The sequence below is a fragment of the Thamnophis sirtalis genome, unplaced genomic scaffold, assembly GCF_051295495.1.
Source record: "Thamnophis sirtalis isolate CommonGarterSnake01/CBP01778 unplaced genomic scaffold, rThaSir2_p1.2 scaffold_1, whole genome shotgun sequence".
NCBI lineage: Eukaryota > Metazoa > Chordata > Lepidosauria > Squamata > Natricidae > Thamnophis > Thamnophis sirtalis.
The window spans coordinates 57,846,650-57,867,092 of NW_028261381.1; the positions used below are offsets into that span (position 1 = coordinate 57,846,650).

General features: G+C 43.0%; 2 protein-coding genes across 5 annotated transcripts in view; both read right to left on the bottom strand.

Moving 5' to 3' along the window:
- The window catches only part of MAP3K2 (mitogen-activated protein kinase kinase kinase 2), a 65,928-nt gene extending 59,519 nt beyond the window's left edge, over window positions 1–6,409 (bottom strand). For 2 of the 4 annotated variants that reach the window (XM_087712374.1, XM_087712363.1), the window contains exon 1: window positions 5,979–6,345. The gene's annotated coding sequence lies outside the window, so the exon portion shown is untranslated. The other 2 variants (XM_087712357.1, XM_087712351.1) reach the window with 2 other exon arrangements.
- A 3,366-nt stretch (window positions 6,410–9,775) lies between these two features.
- PECR (peroxisomal trans-2-enoyl-CoA reductase) overlaps window positions 9,776–20,443 on the bottom strand; it is a 28,101-nt gene continuing 17,433 nt past the window's right edge. The window contains exon 8 of the mRNA XM_014064258.2: window positions 9,776–10,052. Coding sequence (XP_013919733.2) covers window positions 9,964–10,052 — 89 coding nt within the window. The 3' untranslated portion in view covers window positions 9,776–9,963. The remainder of the gene's footprint in view (window positions 10,053–20,443) is intronic.

The window sequence follows — 20,443 nt, forward strand, 5'->3', positions numbered from 1 at the left end:
TTTCAAGTCAATCTGAAAACTTCAATTTGTCAAATAGAACTATTCAGGCACCAGGAGATCAAGAAAATGTTTTTCTCACCCTAAATGACCTTCCACTGGTTGCCTATTTGCTTGCTCACTCAATCAGAAGGATCATGGGTGCCTCTTAAAGCTCTGATGATACCCATATAAACATGTCTAAACATTAAAGTCAGCAATGGAGTTGCAACTTCAGGCAGCATATAGGCCCAAGAAATACAGTGGCAGCACTCATTGCCTGGAAAAATCTACCAATTTCTTACCTTTCTGTTTTTTAGCTCTAGGTAGACATACTTAAAAAAATAATAAATACGCTTAGTACAGCTAGTCCTTGCTTAATAACCAATTCACATGACTTGCTGAAACTAATATTAATTATAGTTTATCATAAATAAATTATAGAATATATGCATCTACATCTATGTATATGTGTGTGTATACATACATACACACATACATATAGTGTTTTCATAAAGTATTCAAATCCCTTCAGTTTTGTCAACTTTGTTATGCTGCAGCCTGATTCTACAGTTGTTAAAATACATTTTTCCTCATTAATTTACACTCAGTACCTTATAATGACAAAGTGAAAACAGAATTTTAAAATATTTGTAAATTTATTAAAAAGAAAAAAATGAAATACCATATTGGCATAAGTATTCAGATCAGGTGGCTCCCAGTTCTCTTGAGTGTTGCTGTTATGTTTCTACAACTTGATTAGAGTCTGAGTTAAATAAAATTGATTGGACATCATTTGGAAAGAGACATCCCTCTCTAAAGAAAACCTCACATCTGACAATGCATACTCTGGCAGACCAAAAGCCATGAGGTCAAAGGAATTGCCTGCAGAGCTCAGAGACAGGATTATTGCAAGGCACAAATCTGAGGAAGGCTACAAAAAAATTTTCTGCTGCACTCAAGGTTCCTAAGAACCTCTATAATTCTCAAAGGGAGGAAGTTTGGCACAACTAGGACTCTTCCAAGAACTGGTTGCCCCATCAAACTGAGCAATCATGAAAGAAGAGCCTTAGTAAGAGAGATGACCAAGAACATGATAGTCACTCTGACTGAGCTTTATGGCCAAGTGACTAGACAGAAGCCTCTCCTCAGTGCAAAATACATGAAAGTCCACTTGGAGTTTGCAAAAAAAAAAAAACACTTGACGGAGATTGTGAGGAACAAAATTCTCTGGTTTGATGAAACCAAGATTAAATTGTTTGGCCTCAGTTCTAAATGTTATGTTTGGACAAAACCAGGCACTGCTCAACACTTGCCCTATATCATCCCAACAAAAGTGAAGCGTGGTGGTGGCAGCATCATGCTATTGGGGTGTTTTTCAACAGTAGGGAGTAGAAGACTGGTCAGAGTTGAGGGAAAGCTCACATCAGACTGGGTTGGAGGTTCACTTTCCAACATGACAACAATCTTAAGCATAAAGCCAAGACAACACAGGAGTGATTTAGGAACAATTATGTGAATGTCCTAGAGTGGCCCAGCCACTGACTTGAACCCTACTGAACATCTCTGGAGGAACCTGACAATGGCTCTCTACTGACGGTCACCCTCCAATCTTACTGAACTTGAAGAGGATTTGCAGGGAAGAATGGCAAAAAATCCCCAATCCAGATCTGCAAAGCTTGCCACGTCATACCTAAAAAGACTCGAGGCTACAATTGCTGTCAAAGGTGCTTCAACAAAATATTGAGTGGAGGGTCTAAATCAGTGATGGCGAACATTTTTTGGCTCGTGTGCCATAAGCGGAGGAAGCGCAGGGGGGTCGTGCGCAGGCATGCCACACCCATAATGCAATGTGTGACACACACACCCAGCGTGCATGCACGCATGACAGGCACAACCCCCCATTTTTTGCATGCTTTTTTTGCCCTCCCGAGGCCCCAGAGGCTTTATAGGAACTTGGGGAGGACGAAAACAGCCTTCCCCCCCAACGAGGGGCTCCGGAGACTTCAGGAGCTTCCCTGAAGCCTCCGGAGCACAAAAAACTGGCCCTATGGGCAAACCGGAAGTTCGGGAACGGACTTCCGGCTTAAACCAGAACCACCCTAGTGCTGGCCTCGGCGGTCTCAGAGTGCAGCGGGGAAGAAGTAGAAGCCCCAGCACTGCCTCCGGAGGTGGGATGATCCACCATTATGACTAATAGGGAGAATTGAAAGGCTCAAGCTCACGTTCAAATACCAGAGTGAATATGCTGTTACGAATAGCGAAGCTGGCTCAAGCTGCTGAGATCGAAAGACAATCGCGTATGCCGAAGCAGAATAGCGGCGAACCGATCTCCTCAAGCACAGATAAGACCTTTGATGCGTCACTACAATTCAGGCGCGAACTACAAGTTGCGCCCCTTCCGGCTGCTTTTTCAGTGCAAAAACAAATGGCTCCCAAAATGGCCAGAGACCTTCAGCGATCTTGTTATCGTGGTGGTAACGTAGCGGCAACGAGAGCAGCGTGGCAGCGGCAAAGCGATGAAACCGCTCTGGGACAGGTCACACTAAATTAAGCAGATTGCGCCCACCCCAACCAGCGCAAGAGTGGCGAACCGACTCTCAACCGCAGTCACAAATGAAACAGAGAGCGGCGAACCTACTCTTAACCGCAACACGAATGCAAGTCAAACCGCACGGCTGCGATCCTCTGCAGGTGATAAGTCCCCCGGCCGCGAGAGCCAAACCAGTCAGACAACATGAACTGTGCTTTGCCAATTTCCACAAATAAACAGTCAAAATAGTGAGGAATCCAAAAGAAATGAGTTAATTTTGTCTATTATCCTAGAGCAAATTATTTTATGTCTCTTTAGGCTGGACTAAGTTAAAAAACTGAACTAGCACAGTCAGAGGAGGCATATATAACTCAGTCTCTAGGCTAATGGACAAAGTTAACCCCAAGCAGCGCATAGGAGAATGAGAGAGAGGGAAAAGAGGGAAACAAATGAAAGAGAAGGGGAGAGAAAGGAAAGGAAAGGAAAAAGTGAGAGGGAGAGGAAAAAGAGAAAAACAGAAGGGAAAGAGAGACCAATCTCCCACAGAAAACACCCAGAGCCACAAAACTGAGATAGGCATGGGTAGGACAAGTCATGTGACTAGATGAATTGGCCACAACCACCCAGGTTTTGTGGCTCCCAGTGTTTTCTGTGGGAAACAGATCCAAATGGCTCTTTGAGTGTTTAAGGTTGTAGACCCCTGTATTACATCAATAAGGAAGAAGGACAATATTTTGCAGCTTGCTCCAAATCATAAAAATATACAAAGGATATTCTTGTCTGAAGAAAAGTAAGATATATCTGTTTAGCAGATATTGTTTAGGATGAAAGATAAGACTTGAATACAATATATTGCATATATTTGCTGTTTTAATGTACACAGCATTGCAAAAGAGTTGTTTAGAATACTCACAGATAATATAAGCATATAAATATGGAATATATATTTTAATATGATTTAATCATATTTTATAATATGAAATTGAACTTAAAACAATTATGTAGTATATAACAGTTCAGTGGGTTTGAGATATGGTGGTAGTAGGGATTGCCATGAGGGCTCTATTGGCATCCTCTAGCATAGTGGTCCCCAAGCTTTCCAGCTCAATGGACTGGCGGTGACAGCAGGAAGGGGTGAGAGAGGATGGTTTTGCATGAGCATATGCTACTTGCACAACTGAAGCATCTTGCTTAACCATGAAAATTCTGATCACAATTGTGGTCATAAATTGAGGACTATTTGTATAAGCCAAATACTTCCTTGTCTGAATGCTCAACATTATTGCTCTTTTTCTCCTAACTATACAAAAGGTTATCTTGAATATTGCCTAAATTTGATAATGGACTTCAAAAGAATAAATCAGTGCAAACTGAGCAGAAATATTACTGATTAGTAAAAAGCTACTGGCATTTTTTCTATCTGGGATGCCACCTGCTCTGAAAGAACTTATATTTTGCAAGAAAGATTTAGGATGCTTTGATCTTACTCTATTCTAGGAGAGTAATGAGGAGAGAAGGCCTTAAACAATTACATGTTATCTGTGAGCCAATCTGATAATATAAAAGTTACCTATACCCTGGTTACACTATGACTACTGCAAAGAATTCTCCTCAAAGAGCACTGAAATCTTTGCAGCAAAATATGGCAGCCATGCTGCTTATCTATACCTACACAGTATTAATATCACATTGCATACTTATTAAAAGATCTCTGATAGCTATTGACTGCTTTCTGGACTAAATTTCACATGCTGGTTTAACCTATAAAACAATTTTATGGCCTGATTATCTGAGGATTGTATTGTAAAATATTTGAATGTTACAATTTGGCAGGGGAAGCCCTTCTAAAGAACTACCAGCTTGTATAGGCCTACTTATAATTACCAAAACCAGTATCAATTACTTTATAGGCTAACCTTTGAAATCTAAGTTACTTGTGGAAAAAACTCACCTATGTTAAATTGCACATTATGAAATGTAGATACTGTATGCCTATTTATTCCAGATATCAAAAGTGTACCAACATGTTATTTTTAAACTAATTTTCCTAGGTATGTTTTTAAAAAGTCTTAATGTGAGCTTCTAGTAGCCTCTTTTACCATGAGAGTGAAAGAAAGGAACCTGAAATATAAATATCTTTAAAATGTGGTCAGCATCTCCAAACTTTGATCCTCAAACCCACAATGTTATGGCAAACTTGCAAGAATTTGCTTGCCAAGCAAAAGCGGAAGCCAGATAAATTCCTTGCATGTATTTCCACATTTCACAACATAGGGCAAAAGAAACCCAGTGTTCACTTTTCCATTTACAAATATGCAATGATGGGCAACACTCATAAATCAAGAGACAATCTATCAAGCAGTTGTCCCGAGACTCTATGCTTCAAATAATACATGGAGAAAAGCAGTAAAAAGCACAAATCACAAATAGCACAAATTATATTAAACCCAGTTTTCACTGGCAGTATCATGTCACAAACCACTTAAGCAAATATAACCTTTTCTATTTGTAATGTTTTCCAAAATCACTCAGTGAAACTTTATTAGTTAAGATCACCATCAAAACTGACCCAAGTACAGTTCTTGTGGATAATCTTCATTATACACCCAAAATATCTCTCACAGTTGTTCATATTATTGAGCCTTAATTTTCATGTTTCTAGATCTTGTTTTTAAACTGATAAATCGAATTCCATCTTCTTTCGTGATGGATTAAACATTCTTCCTCAAATACTAAAAACGATCTGCAGATAACCAAAGGTGCTTTTTCAAGAGGCAACTGCAGATAATCAAATATTAAAAATCTTATTTCTTGGTACAACACCGCACAATTCTCAGAATATACTATGTATAAATCAGCAGGACTCCAGAGGGAGGGAAAACATGCAGGGCATTTCCAAAACAAACTGTTATTCTGGTATAAACAGGGCCACTTATACACTATTAACTGTTGACAGTCAAGGCTATATACCGACATTGCTTTCCCATCCTTTTAGTAGCGAAGTTTGATCTCAAACAATTATGACACATAAAAAAATGTACGTGCAAGGCATACCTGGGCAGGACTTTTGACACCTATATTTATTGAGAAAGACGTTGGGAGTGAGCAGAGCAGGACTGCTTCCTCATACCAACCCCCCACCCCCAAGTACAAGTCAGCTAGCTCATGTAGTCCCACTCTCCTTTCTTTTCAGGCAACGGAAGCGAACCTTGGATCTTTTTTCCACTTCAAATCACAACTCAAGAGACTTCCTACCCTCAGAACTCTGCGGTCGCTCCTGCAATACAAAGCCGATAACTGCGGAAAGCGGCAATAGCCCATAAAACAACCATCCTTGGCGCCCCTCAGCGCACCGAGGACGTCTGCTTTGCTTCTACCCGGGGGGGGGGCACCCCACCACCACTTTTCATCAGGTGCCGGAATTGGTGGCCCCCACCGCGCGCGCGCGCACCCCCCCTCCCAAACGTACCTGTGGGGCAGAATTAAGGCGCGCGAGTGGTGTGGGGAGAAAGGGAGGAGGAGAATTCCCCCGGACTGGAGGCTCCAGGCCCAAACCGCCGAGGAGGAAGGGTGGTGTGGTCCAGGTTCTCGATTTTCACCGGAGACCCGAGATGCTCCTTGACCCTGGACAGGTGAAGACGGGAGGATGGCGTTGAAGGGGGGAGACGGGGAGCAGGCCCGGCGGCCCCTCGCCCCACAGGAAAGCGAAAGCTGCAGGGTGAGGTGGGGGGAACGGGGGACGGAGATAGAGAGGAGGCGGCGGCTGAAAGACCAGGGCACTCCCGCGGGCGAGGGGCAGGGGGAAGGATACCACGGCTGCCCCCCCACCCCGCGGCCGTCACCTTATCCAGCCAGACCTTCCTCTCTCCCTGCCCGCTCCAGTTTTTTTCCCCCTCTCCAGAGCTCCGCCTCCTTCACGCAGAAACCCGTGATACCGAACCCGGCGGCGACGTCAACGTCATTCGCGCAAGCGCGCGCCTCACCCCCCCCCCCCCCCGTTCCGACGCCTCGGCTTAGAGACAACGTTTTCTAGGAAGAGGAAGAACTGGCGCGCGGGGCGACCATGGGAAACTCAGAAGCCCATTGAACTACAACTTCCGGCAGGCCCGGCGAAAGAGCGTGGAATGCTGGAAGTTGTGGTTTAATAAGCTTTAAGAATGCAGATGTGCTCTTTGGCTAGGAGAATGTGTGGCTTTAATGTACATAGAGTATTATATTATACGCATACATACAATATATAAATATTATATTATGAAATATATAATGCCTATGTTATATGGCCTAATAAAGCATTCTGCAGACACGGTTTTATCTGAACACTAGCGGCAGTGCTATGCTTCCCATCATCTCCAGTAAAACCATTTTACTGTACATTTTGCATCCACCGATATGTTCAGCTTCCGGGTTCCTCTAGATGGCAGCGCTACAACAGATCACGCTTGGAGTAGTGTCCGTTGTGCTCAAGTAATTTTTCTCAGCAAATTTCTGACCGCGAATCTTGAGTCTCTGAACTTTTATTGGCTTTCCCAGTCAAAATGATTTGAAACACACTTGCTTTGAGTAATTTCAGTTGTCTTTTTTTTCTTCTAAGAAGCGGCGGTCACGAAAACAATAAAAATAAATATTTTAAAAATATTTTTAATTTTTTTAAAAAAATAAATCATTTTAGCATAGCTAGCTTTGGTCAATGCCGCCTTGACCTTGAGGATGGACTCAGACAATGACATAGTTAAGATCATGGAGGTTAAACCGATTTCTGTGACAACAGAAATCAGAGTTATGAAAGTTACGGTTTTTCTAATAGTGATGTCTTCTAGTTATGAAACTTGAGACAGAGTTTAAAGGTATTATGATCCTCAAGGTGAACTGTTCGATCAGGCCTGGACTAAATAAAACTTATTGCTCCTTTCAGACAATGAGCAGCAAAGAGAATTTTATATATTTCAGACGTGAGATGTAAATAGATAATAGAGCAAAACTATGCTTGGCAAGGCTGAGGGAAGTAAATGACAATGACAGATAAGTGGATGGATAGGGTTAAGAATGTTTAAGATTAAGGAATGCCCTTTGAAGAGCTATACCTATTACAATAGATCAAGATGGCTAACATTTATCCATGCAGTTGTCAAAAGTTAGCCAGATTCCAATGTGCTTATCTCACACCTGTTGTCAGAGACATTTTAAGCCATTGCAGCCAGCACAAGTCTTGTGGCATCTTAAAGACTGAAATAGATTATTGCCCTAGATTTGCTGAGTTGTAGTCCAACATGCCATCGTTTTGATAAAACTATAGCAACAAATATACAAATCCATATTTTTTCAAATTGAACTTTTTTTATAGAAATCTTCGCTTTTAACAAGTATAAGTATATGTTTTGTAAGTAATGCAACAGTGCACAATATCTTACATATACATGGATGCCTAATTACAGTACAATAGTGTCAAAATAACAAGCATCACGAAATTATGCTACAAGTTTTAGCCCCATCAGACCTATGCTTCTTCATACAACTGAGATTCTAGATACAAGACTGAAGGAAGGGTTAAGGGTATGACTGCCTCATCCCGATTTCATCTACCCATCCCATCAGATCTAGCAGGAGGGACATGTTCTGAGGTCCATCAGCCAGAGTGTCATCTGGCAGGGTCAAGGAAGAGACCATGGCATGGCACTCATTCTGTGGAACATCATCTCTCCAGAAATTAGATTGGCCTGATCCTACTAGTCTTTGGAATGACCTTGAAAATGTGGCTTTGTCAATAGGCATGGGGATGCAGGAAATTGATGGAGTCAGCATAATGGTTATATTGAATTCCATTGGTATGTGTGATTCTTTGGCTACAAATTATTTTTTTATGATTTTTATATTTTTTTTGTTTTAAATCGTTGTATTGTTCAGTTGTCTTTCATTGTTTAACTGTTGTAAGCTACCCAGGCATAGAGATTGGTGACAGTATGTATTAGAAAAATTCATACATAGATAAGAAACTAAATTAATCTGAGAGACAATTTTCATGAAGAATGTATGCATACTTTTAGCAATAGCAATAGTACTTATATACTGCTTCATAGTGCTTCACAGCCCTCTCTAAGCAGTTTATGGAGTCAGTATATTGCCCCAAACAATTTGGGTCCTCATTTTACTGACCTTGAAAGGATGGAAGAATGAGTCAACCTTGAGCCAATCAAGATCGAACTGCTGGTAGTTAGTAGAATTAGCCTGCAATATTTCATTCTAACCACTGCATCCTCATGGCTCTTAATTTCAAGTCCATTCTTATTCTTCAATGTTAACTAGATTTGAGTGCCTAGTTAGTCTAAACCCCACTCCCAGCAATGGATTATGATGATGATGGTGATGTATATCCTATCTTTTCTCCAGAAGTGTTTTACAAAAAGTGTCTTTCAATGATCTTCATCACTGAAAGTGGATCTAAGATAGTCCAGGACTGAACTACACCACTACACCATCTTCTCAAATAATACAAATACTGTAAATATCGGTATTTATGGGTTTTGAAGGATAAGCCCATAAGTTCAAAGTGTCATTATAAGATCTTTTGATGTATCTTCTCCAGAGCAATCAGAAAGTTTTTAGTTTAGCAATTGATTCAGAAATGGGAGTTTTGAATCCAGCCAGCAGCTATCCAAATGTTGAAAAGATAAAGCAAAATCCAGTTTCTTACTGATGGTGAGAGATGTTACAGCAAAGTCTCCAATACTGTGTAGTCCATGACATACATACAAAAATACATGTATTTATTTATTTATATTTATTTATCAATCAAAGTTCTTAACTTCCCATCTCCCTCTATCTGATAGGGTATCGCATGCAATTAGGGCTCATGCTGTTCATGACTGAAAGGCAACTATGAAACATAGGTATGAACTACATATTTCTTTATGTTGAAATGTTAGCCATTCTGGGTTACATTATTAGGGCAAGAGTTATTAACCCAAAGCCATTAAAGTGTCCAGAAAAATAAACTGTCATATTTCAGCTGTAGTTATGTCAGTATCTTCCCATCCAAAATATGAGTGCGCCCAAAATCTCACATTTTAATTTATAGGGCTCTGGATATGATACAGTGGCAATGGATGTTTCACTTTCTTCAACAATCTTGTGTAATAGGAATGGTTTAACGAACAGCCATTTCACTTTTTTGAGAGAATATCCATGGATCAATAAGCTAATAGGATCCAAAAGTTTACAGAATAGTTACAAGATTTTCAGTTTACCCAATAATGTTTACCAAGCAATGAATTAGTTCAATAATGTAACTTTATATAATATGGCTCCATATAATTTTGTTTAATGAATGTTCTAAAGGTTCATTAATTCTTCATTAAAAAGGTGTTTTTATTCTAAGGCACAGATTTTTTAAATTGCAATTAATTACTGAAAAATAGCTTTTTTTCTAATGAAATGGGAACAAATCCCATTTCTTTGAATTATAGTTTTGATTTAGATTTTCCTGAAAGCATGCTTCTGAGTGCTTTGGCATTATGTCCATCTGGTGCTGAGGGCCATCTGTCATGATCTAGGAGAAAAGAGAAAGTTGCCTTAGAAAGCAAAACCAATGCTATTGATTTAAATTTCAAAGATTTTTTCCAAAGAATAACATTTATAACAAGCCTAGTGAAATGAGTTAGAATCACTTTTATATAATCTCAAAAACAGAAAAATGAATATATTTAATATTTCAGAATATTGTGATAATCATTTTCTTCTCAATAAAGAATAGAGTTCAGACATTTGACTACATTCAAAATCCTATTGGCTAAGTTTCAATTAAGAATGTTGTTTGAGTCTTAACACATGAGTAATTGTCAAAGATGTATAAAGGAACTATAAATATATGCTGAAAATGTAATTGTAAAGGGTACTTTTTAGAATTTCTGATGGTTTGGTGATAAAGCAAAAAAAAAATATTGGAATCAGATTTCCCTAATTCAGAATATTCTTAAAATAAATATAAAAATGAATCCAGAATTTCCCGCTTAGATTTGATGGACAAAAATATTGATAGAAAATTTGGAACTTTTTACTCAGTCTTCCATCTTTCTGAGGTCGGTAAAATGAGGACCCAGATTGTTGGGGGCAATATGCTGACTCTGTAAACCACTTAGAAAAGACTGTAAAACACTGTGAAGCAGTATATAAATCTAAGTGCTATTGCTATTACTACATATGTTAACAGCAGCACACAAAGATAGAAAGATACACTAATTCCCACAAATGAAGAATCAATGGTGAAGGTGATGGAATTGGTAAACATGGCAGAATTGATTGCTTTTATTAAAGAGAAGAATCTAACTTTTTGTTTCTATTTGGAAACCACTTCTGGATTTTTTTTACTCAAAACTGAAACAAAATCTAATTTTAGGTTTTGGTTATTAGAATAGTTTTGTTGTTAAAGAAATGACTTGAAATAATTAGAATTATAATGCAAAGGGTTCAGGGTTGTTTTTTCTGTATTCTACTGCACTAAAAGTAGGAAATGGTGGGAAATTGCAACTTTTTTTCTTTCTTCTATCTCTCTTGACCTTTCTTCTTTTTAAACATTTTAAATTTTTGTTTGTATTTGTATTTTAACTCACAATAAATTCTAGTAATTTTTGCTTTCAAAAATAATGTTGTTTGACCTCAACCACTGAGGTTGGCAGTTTAGCGTACTCTGTTTATCTAGCCAGTTTTGTTTTAGCCAACCAAAATTAAGCAAACCAGGACTTCACACTATATGTGAATCCAAGTTGTAAATTCTGGTTGAAATATAGTGTTACATGGCAGATATGATAGCATTCAAAATTAAGAAAACACCTTAACTGAAACAATTTGCACACATCCTTAACTTCTTTCACATGAGGGAAATGGGTCCTCCACTCACCCCAAAATTAAATAGAAATAAATGGCTGTAACACAAGCCAAACAATAGCTGATTCCCAAATTAAACTAATTACACGAAAGGAGGGAAAATCAAAAGAAAATTCCAACAACCGTGGAATGACACTACCAGGGGAGTTGAGGCTAATTGTTATAGAAAGTAGATGTACCCTAAAACTAAACCAGAGACATGAAAGGTGAGAGATAGACCGTTGGCTTACCTGAACGGTCATTCTCGGAGCACTGCGAGGAGAGTCCAATGCTGGGTTAACACAGCCTATCTGCCCTTGGACTGAGTGATGTTTTTAGTTGACCACGCCTCCCTTTGCCTCTGCATGCTCAGTTCGAAAACGAAGGAGACAGTCCTGTAATCAGTCACAGTCAATACAGTCACATTGTTTAAGAGAATTACACACCCCGGGCGGGTTTGGACTCTCCTCGCAGTACCCCGAGAACGACCGTTCAGGTAAACCAACGGTCTTTCTCCAGTGCACTGCTTGGAGAGTCCAATGCTGGGACATGCCCAAGCTATTGAGTCCCAGGGTGGGGAAGCGCCGGAGCCTCTGGCATTTCAGCCACTCTTTGTAATACTCTTCTGCCAAAAGAGGCTTCGGCTGAGGCAAAGGTGTCAATCTTATAGTTTTTGATAAAGGCCGTGGGGGAGGCCCATGTGGCCGCTCTACAAATGTCTAGAATAGAAGCCTGGGTTGCCCAGGCCGCAGAAGCTGCTGCGCTCCTAGTGGAGTGTGCGGTGACCCGTCTCGGAGCCGTCTTGCCCTGGTGTTCATATGCCAGCTTGATGCAAGCGCGTAGCCAATGCCCCACTGTGTGAGAGGAGACCTTGTGGCCAAGGGACGCAGGGAGGAAGGAGACAAAGAACGCCTCTGAACGGCGGAAGTCTTTTGTCCTCTTTACATACGTGCGCACGGCTCGTCTCACGTCCAACTTGTGCCACTCACGCTCCTTAGGATGAGAAGGATGGGGACAGAAATTGGGCAAAATAATCTCTTGAGTCCTGTGAAACAGAGAGTTAATTTTTGGAGTAAAGGACGGATCAAGCCTCAGAATTACTCTGTCTGGGTGAACTACGCACAGATCCTCCCTGACAGAAAGAGCTGCCAGCTCGGATACCCTGCGAGCGGATGTAATAGCCACCAGGAAGGCTGTTTTGATGGTAAGTTGGCGCAGACTGGTCTTTCTCAAAGGCTCAAATGGTGGTTTCGTCAGAGCCTTAAGCACAAATGGAAGGTCCCATGACAGATACCGGTGAACAGCTGGTGGGCTGATGTTCGCCGCTCCCTTAAGAAAGCTCTTGATCTGAGGAGGGGCCTGCCGTCGCCGGTGGCTCAACGGAGCTGCCCTCAGAGTTCTGGTCTGTATATCTAAAAGATCTATAGATATCTCTCCTTTCAGGCAAGAAAGGAGCAGGGAGGAACTCAGTCGTTAGAACCCTCTTTGTAGTTCACAGCCTTTTGTTTTTCGCTGTGAACGGAGAAGAGGTTCAACAAAAGCTGAGTTTTTTTTTTACTCCAGCCAGATCTTCTCAGCTGTTTTTTTTCAGCTCAAGGCAGGTTGCCCCCCCCCCTCAGGACAAAACTAAGCTATTTAAAATCAATCCGAGCAGCGACCATTCCTGAGAACCCTTTATTTTATTATTATTCAAAATGCCAGCTTCAATTTTATAAAAAACTCCTTTGTCTAACTGCTTTTCAAAATGGCGATTTTAAGCTTCCGCATTTGATATATGATATATTTAACCAGCCTTGTTTTCTTGAAGACTTCTTTTTACGAACTGCTAAAAGTTTACTGAAAGTATCTTATCCTAAATCAAGGTGAGCAGCGAATTTGTTTGTTTCCTTTTTATAATGGCTCCAAAGTCAAAGCAATCTAAACGTTTCTTTAACAATACATCACAAGCAATTGCTATAAAGCAGCAGCTCATGCCTTCTACGCCCTCTACTGGAGATTTGTTAACGAAAGAATTTCTTTTTGAAACCCTTAAAGAATTTAGAGAGGAAATGAAGCAACTTATTTCGGACTTATGTGACAAACTTGATGCCAAGATTGCTCAAACAAAGGAGGATATGATCGGGGTTATAACCGTAATGACAGATTATATTGCTGGAATGGAGGATAAACTTGAGATTTTGGAAGAAGCTAATTCTAACCTGACATCTAAAATTGAAATGTTACAACAGGAAGTTGAAAACGCACAAAAACAACTTGTTATGACAAATTATAAGAAGACTGCGTTTGCAATAAGAGTTAGGGGATTGCGTGAAAACGAACAGGAAAATTTGAAACAGACCTTTTTTGAAGCTTTTAGTCGCTCGGTGGGAAGTCCGGGACTTAACTTTGATTGGCAGATCCAAAAAATTTACCGCCATAATTCGTGCGTAGCAAAACAGAGACAGCTTCTGAGAGATATAATTATATATTTTGCTACAAGAGAATCCAGAAATGCGATAATACAAGAGTTTTATAATAACAGGCTGCGAATTGATGGACAGGACCTGATTGTTTTCAAAGAAATACCACCTCAAATGTTAAGAGCCAGAAGAGACTATGCTTTTCTAACTAAAGAACTCAGAAATTCTCAAATACAGTATAGATGGGAGGTGCCATTTGGTATTACAGTTACATTTGATGCCCAAAAACATCGCCTCAACTCTGTTTGTGAAGCCCGAGATTTTTATTACAAGATCCTGAAGGCGGGACTTCCTGAACCACCCGGACTTGGAGAAAGACAAGGAGAAGTAGAAGAGAAACAACAAAACATACAACTACAAGGTGGGAGGTATCGCTTTCCCCCTCCGGAAGGGCAGAAGAGCAGAGAACAAGGATTTAGTTATGCTTCCAAAACATCTGCTTAATTTTTAACTTGAATAATACTTTGTGATTTCTGTCTTGTATAAAATGGTATAGCTGCATACTGATGAAGAGACATTAAGGCTGAAAGAAGTGATGTTGAACTCCTCGGAAAATATATTGTATGGGACTTAAAAAAGACTTGATGGATAACTTTGAATTTTTATTTAAATTGTTTATGATTTATTTTCTAGGGTGAGAAGGGCGGAGATCGTGATGTTTTTGGATTGTGGTTTAGGATGAATGGAGTTGGGAAGTGTGGGGTAGATGGGAGGGTAGTGAAGGTTCAATTACAGCTTATTTCGAGCCAGAAAGTAAGCTGATTTTTGTATAAACTGTTATTTGAATATAATGTCTGGAAGGATATACCCAAAGAGTCCGCAGGAAGGCGGAGCAAATATGAGAGGAGTACGGATGAAAATAAAACATATATATGGACACGGGTAGAGGCAGGATGAGAGGAGTTGGAAAAGGAAACCGAGAGAAGCATTTGAATGTTTAAATTGCTTTATAGAGAAGGAGGTAAAAGGGATAAATTAAAGGTTTAGATATTTAGATAAAGAGACAAGGCCCCTAGCTAGAGAATTTCATTTGATTAACTTACTTGGTTTCAACATAGTTTGAAATCCTGCAAGTAATAAATTAACTGAAATTAGGAATGATGTACATTGTTTAAGTTTTAATAATGATGGGAAGCTGAGCCCAATGTAGAAAGTTCATTGATTTTTCCCGTTTTTCTTTTTTTTTTCTTTTTTTTTATTCCCTTTTTTTTCCTTTATCTTTTATCTTTTAATTTCTAATCTATTTGGTTTTAATATACTCCAGACTGTGCTTGATAAAGAGTTATGCCGGGTATGGGACCTGGGAAGTCGGAAGGGGATTAGGGAGGGGGGTTTACGGGGGGGAGGGTGGAAATATAGTTTCAATTTTCAGAACAATAAGAACACACTTGTATACTGTTGCTCTTTTTTCTTTTTTTTCTCTTTTCCTTTTATTTTCCTTTTTTTTTCTTTTTTTTTAATTTTAGTGTAAAATATAAATTGAATAGATTAATGAATGGTAGAAATACACCAAAGTGAGGAGTAGAGGGAAAGAAGAGGGAGAAGTAAAGAGGGAGTGAGAGTGGAATGTAAGGAGGGTGATATGGAGGGAAGGGGAGAAAGGAATGTCTGAGGGGGAAGGGAAGTAGAAGAGGGGAATGCTGGAGGGGAGAAATGAAAGTTGGAGGGGGAGAAGAAAGGGTGTATGGGGGATTGAAGTGCTATGTTGGTTTTCCATGGTGGAAGATGAGTTGTGTTTATCGCTTTTTTTTTAAATGCACAGTATATAAGTGATTGTATAAATGAAAATGAAAATGAAATAAAACAGTTTTCAACAAAAAAAGAAAGCTCTTGATCTGAGGATGTTGACTCAGAGAGCGAGAGGAGCCCCTAGCCAGGACAGTGGACAGCACTGCAACCTGACGTCTAAGGATGCTGACCGCAAGTCCTTTGTCTAGACCCTCCTGCAAGAAGTCCAGGGTCTGAGGGATCAAGGCTGATGAGGCCTCTATGTCTCTAGCCTTGCACCACTGTGAGAATGCGGCCCAGGTGGCATCGTAGATTCTAGTAGTGGAAGGCCTCCTGGACGCTTGGATTGTTCGAATGACCTGGTCAGAGAACCTCTGCTTCCTCAGGAGCTCCCCCTCAAGTGCCAAACGGCTAGCTGTAGCCACTGGGATTCCGGATGGGTGACGGCCCCTTGGCTGAGGGAGATTTGGTCCCGAGGGATTCGCCACGGTCTCTGAACTGATAGACTGACCAGGTCTGCGTACCAGGGCCTTCTGGGCCAGAATGGAGCCACCAGGATGAGGTCTGCCTTTTCGACTAAGAGCTTGTTCACCACCTGAGGAATGAGCGGAAGTGGAGGGAAAGCATACAGTAGTCCCTGAGGCCACACTGACCTCAGTGCGTTCGTTCCCTCCGCCAGGGGCGAGTGGTAGCGACTGAAGAAGTGTGGGAGATGTGTGTTGTGTGCGGCAAACAGGTCTACCTGTGGTTCGCCGAATCTCCTCACGATCTCCTGGAACAGGTCCGGGTGCAGGCGCCACTCCGAGTGGTCGATGCATTGGCGACTCAGCCACTCTGCTTCCCGGTTGCTTACGCCGGAGATCTGATCTGCACTGAGAGACGCCAGATGACGTTCCGCCCACCTGCCCAGAGCTTCCGCCTCGAGCATGAGGGCCTTTGATCGAGTGCCCCCTTGTCGGTTTATATGTGCTTTGGTCGCCACATTGTCTGTCATTAACAGTACATGAGCCCCCTTTACTAGAGCGGAGAACCTTCTCAGTGCGAGGCGAGCTGCCCTCAGTTCCAGCCAATTGATGCTGTGGGCAGCCTCCCTCTGAGTCCATCGGCCTTGGGCTAGGTGACCCTGACAGTGGGCGCCCCACCCCAGGAGGCTGGCGTCCGTGGTGACAACTAGTCTTTCCGGCTCCTTGAACAAGCAGCCCTTCTTGACTGCCTTGGACCTCCACCATGCCAGAGATCGGATCACCTTTCGCGGGAGCCGAACACGCCTGTGTGAGTTGCTGACCTTGGCCCTCTGCATGGGTAACAGGAACCACTGCAGCTCCCTGGCGTGGAGACGAGCCCAGGGAACCACCCTCAGGCACGATATCATTATCCCCAGGAGCTGGGAAAGCTACCGACCTGGCAAGGCTGCAGTGTTTCACTCTGCGTCTCAGGTTGGACAGCCGGTCTGGAGAAAGGAATACCTGGCAGGAGGTGGAGTTGATGACTGCACCCAGGTGCTGTAGACAGGTGGACGGCCGGAACTGGCTCTTCTCCATGTTGACAGAGAAGCCATGGTGCTGCAGGGTCTGCACAGTTAGAGAAATGTCACGGTGTGCCTGCTTGGTGGTGAGAGAATGGATAATTATATCGTCCAAATAACATTCCAGACGAACCAGATGACTGCGGAGATGAGCCGCTAGCACTGCCAGAATTTTGGTAAATGTTCTGGGCGTAGATGATAGCCCGAAGGGAAGTGCCCTGTATTGGAAATGCTTCCCTTCCGAACAGAACCTCAGGAACTGCCTGTGGGCCACATGGATAGGGACATGCAGATCTATTGAGATCTATTGAGGTCAATAGGTCCCCCTCCCTCACACAGTCCAGGATGGAGTGGAGTGACTGCATCTTGAAGCCAGATGCTGATTTAGACTTTTGAGGTCCAAGATGGCCCTCCACCCCCCCTGAACTCTTGGGAACAAGGAAGAGGATAGAGTAGAAGCCCTTCCCCTGCTGATCCCTGGGGACTGGCTCTATCGTCTCTATCTCTAGGAGATGGTGGATCTCTGCTCTCATGCGCTCCCTCTTCTCTGGGTTCCTGGGGGTAGGGCAGCGAAGAAACTTTCTCTGAGGGAAGGTTAGAAAGTCCAGGACAAGGCCCCTCCGAATGGTGTTGAGGACCCACTTGTCCGGTGTTATCTCCTCCCACCTGTCGGCGTACAGCCATAGCCGACCCCCGATGGGGGGATCCCTGCAACCGTCACCTTTCCTTTACGAAAGGGACGGGAGCTACCACTGTTGTTTCCGCCTCCTCGGAATGGTCTCCGAAAGGAAGACTAGGATTGGTTGGCACAAGCACCGAAAGATCTGTCTTGGTGCCTATCCCCCCCCCTGCCTGAAAGGGTCTCTGGTAGGAAGAAGGGTGAGAGGGTTGCCCTGTTTCCTGACTCCTGTAAGGTCTCTTACGAAAGGACCCCACCCCTTTCCGGTCACCCCTTTTAAGGGTTGCAGGAAGGATTTTGCGTTTGTCTTTGGTTTCGGTGACAAACTTGTCCAGGGCCTCTCCAAACAGAAGATCTCCCTTAAATGGGGCCGATGCCAGCTTCCATTTGGCTTTCATCTCGGCTTGCCAATGTCTAAGCCATAGGAGACGGCGTGAAGTGATATTGGAGGCGAGGGCCCTGGATGAGAATTTAGCTGCTGTCAAGGTGGCATCCGCCGAGTACTCAACAGCGGTAATAATTTTGGTTAACTCATGGCACCATCTAGACTTCCTGGGTGGTGGCCTAGATCTGAGTTGGCGTAGCCAGAATAAGGTGGCCCTGATAAAAAAGGAGGCAGAAGTGGATGCCTTAATGTCCCAGGCAGACGCCATGTGTGTTTTCTGACACGCTTTCTCTGACCTTTTATCTTCTGCCTTTAGTCCTTCTAGGAGCTCAGCTGGCAGGTTTGAGTTGGAAGTTAGGGACACAACTGGGGCATCTACTTCAGGGAATTTCAGGATATCCTCCATTTTCCCCTCCAGAGCATACAGTGTCCTGTCCCCCCCACTGGGGTTGGTTAGCGTGCCTGGCTGTAGCCACTGCCGCTGCACCGCGTCCATAAATAGGTCAGGTACAGGGATAACCTCAGGTGTTTCCACTGTCTCTTTGAATAGGCCATGTTTGTGATCCTTGGATGTAGAAGCCTGAGCAGCCTCAGGCCTGGAAGAGGGGCCTAACTCTGTGGCCGTCATGGCTTTGTGTAAGATTGATTTCAATAAGGACGGCTTGAACAGGCCAGTGAAGGCTGGCTTGTCAGGGGTAGGGTTTTCGTCTTCAGAAAGCACGAAAATTTCCTCTTCCTCCTGCTCAGAACTTGAAAGCCCAGAGTGAGATGGACTGGAAGAAGCAGATGAGGATACAGGCTCTTTGGAGGTGGAAGGCTGAGGCTTGCACCTTTCTTTTGGGGCCTTGCTCTTGCGGGAGCCCCTGTGCTTAATGCCTTCAGCTATCCCTTGGGAAGTGGCTAAGGAAATTACCTCCCTCATCTCATCAGAAAGAGCAGGGCCTTTACCCCTTTTCAGTTTCTGCTTGCTGGGCCTGCGATGACTAGGCCTGCCTGAGCTGGATTCACCTTTTTCACACTGGGAATCCTGGATAGAATCACATTCCTCTCCAATGGAGGAACTAGGGGAGTCGGGGTACCCCCAAGAAGCTTGTGGACACGGATCCCTGGACCTATAGTCATCCCCAGACAAGAATTCACTGTCCCTAGGGGATTGGGCCTCGCGATCAGGGGAAGCTGACACCCTGCTACGATGGTTCGGGCTAGGTTCAGGCTGATGGGGCCTAGAAACCTCCCTGGGATCCACTGTGGCTTTTGGTGAAGACCTTTCATTGGAGCCCTTGTGCCCTTTGCCTTTTTTCACAGAGGGATCCAGCTTACTGCGTTTGCTGGAGGGCCCTGCCTGTTCCCCTAAGGCCTCCCTGCATTCCTCTGCCATTTTCATGTCACCCACGAGGCCTGGAAGATAGCTGGAGCTGGGATGGGCTCGCGCTGGCCGAGGAGGCTCAAATGACGCTTGCAGACTCTTCAGGAGGGAAGGGCCGCCTGTTGGTCAGATTCCTTCCTCCTACCGCCCTCAGATTCCTGAGACTTAGCTTCTTCTTCTCTGGAGGGGGACACTAGCTGGCTCCCCGGACTAGTCCCCAGCCTCCCTGCGGTATTCTGCAGTCGCTGAGGGCTGGCTGTATCTCTGCTAGAGCTGCCTGGGCTCTTCGCTCTTCCTTCTGCTTCCACAAGCGAGGCTTCAAAGAACTCCGCTCTCCTCACGAGCCGCGCGTCCTCCTCTTCTCGGCCTCGCTCTGGAGCGATCCAAAATGGTGGCGGGTGCGTGCGCAGCCGCCTCCCGCTCTTTTTCGCCTCAAATCCAAACGTGGTCCAAAGTGGGAAACTTTCCAGCCTATCTGACCTTAGACTGGAGCTCTCGCAAAACAGTCCCAACGGGCGGACTGAGTTTTCGAACTGAGCATGCAGAGGGAAAGGGAGGCATGGTCAACTAAAAACATCACTCAGTCCAAGGGCAGATAGGCTGTGTTAACCCAGCATTGGACTCTCCGAGCAGTGCACTGGAGAATAAATAATTATTAACATAAGGAAGTAAATGAAAAGTTATGTAAGATTTCTTGAAGCAAACTAGCATCACAATAACCTATGCCAGGGTTTATGTTAGAGAAGAGTATTTGACAGAGGTGGACAGCTACAGAAATGAATGATTGGATGAATGAATGAATTTAATCAAGTCAATCATACAAAGAGAAAACAGCTCTTGTGATCCTATAGCACTTGCAATTCCAATCTAAGTAAATTTAGATTCCTTTCATTAGCAGAGTTTAGACAGGAAAGAAAATAAATTAAAAAGTAATAA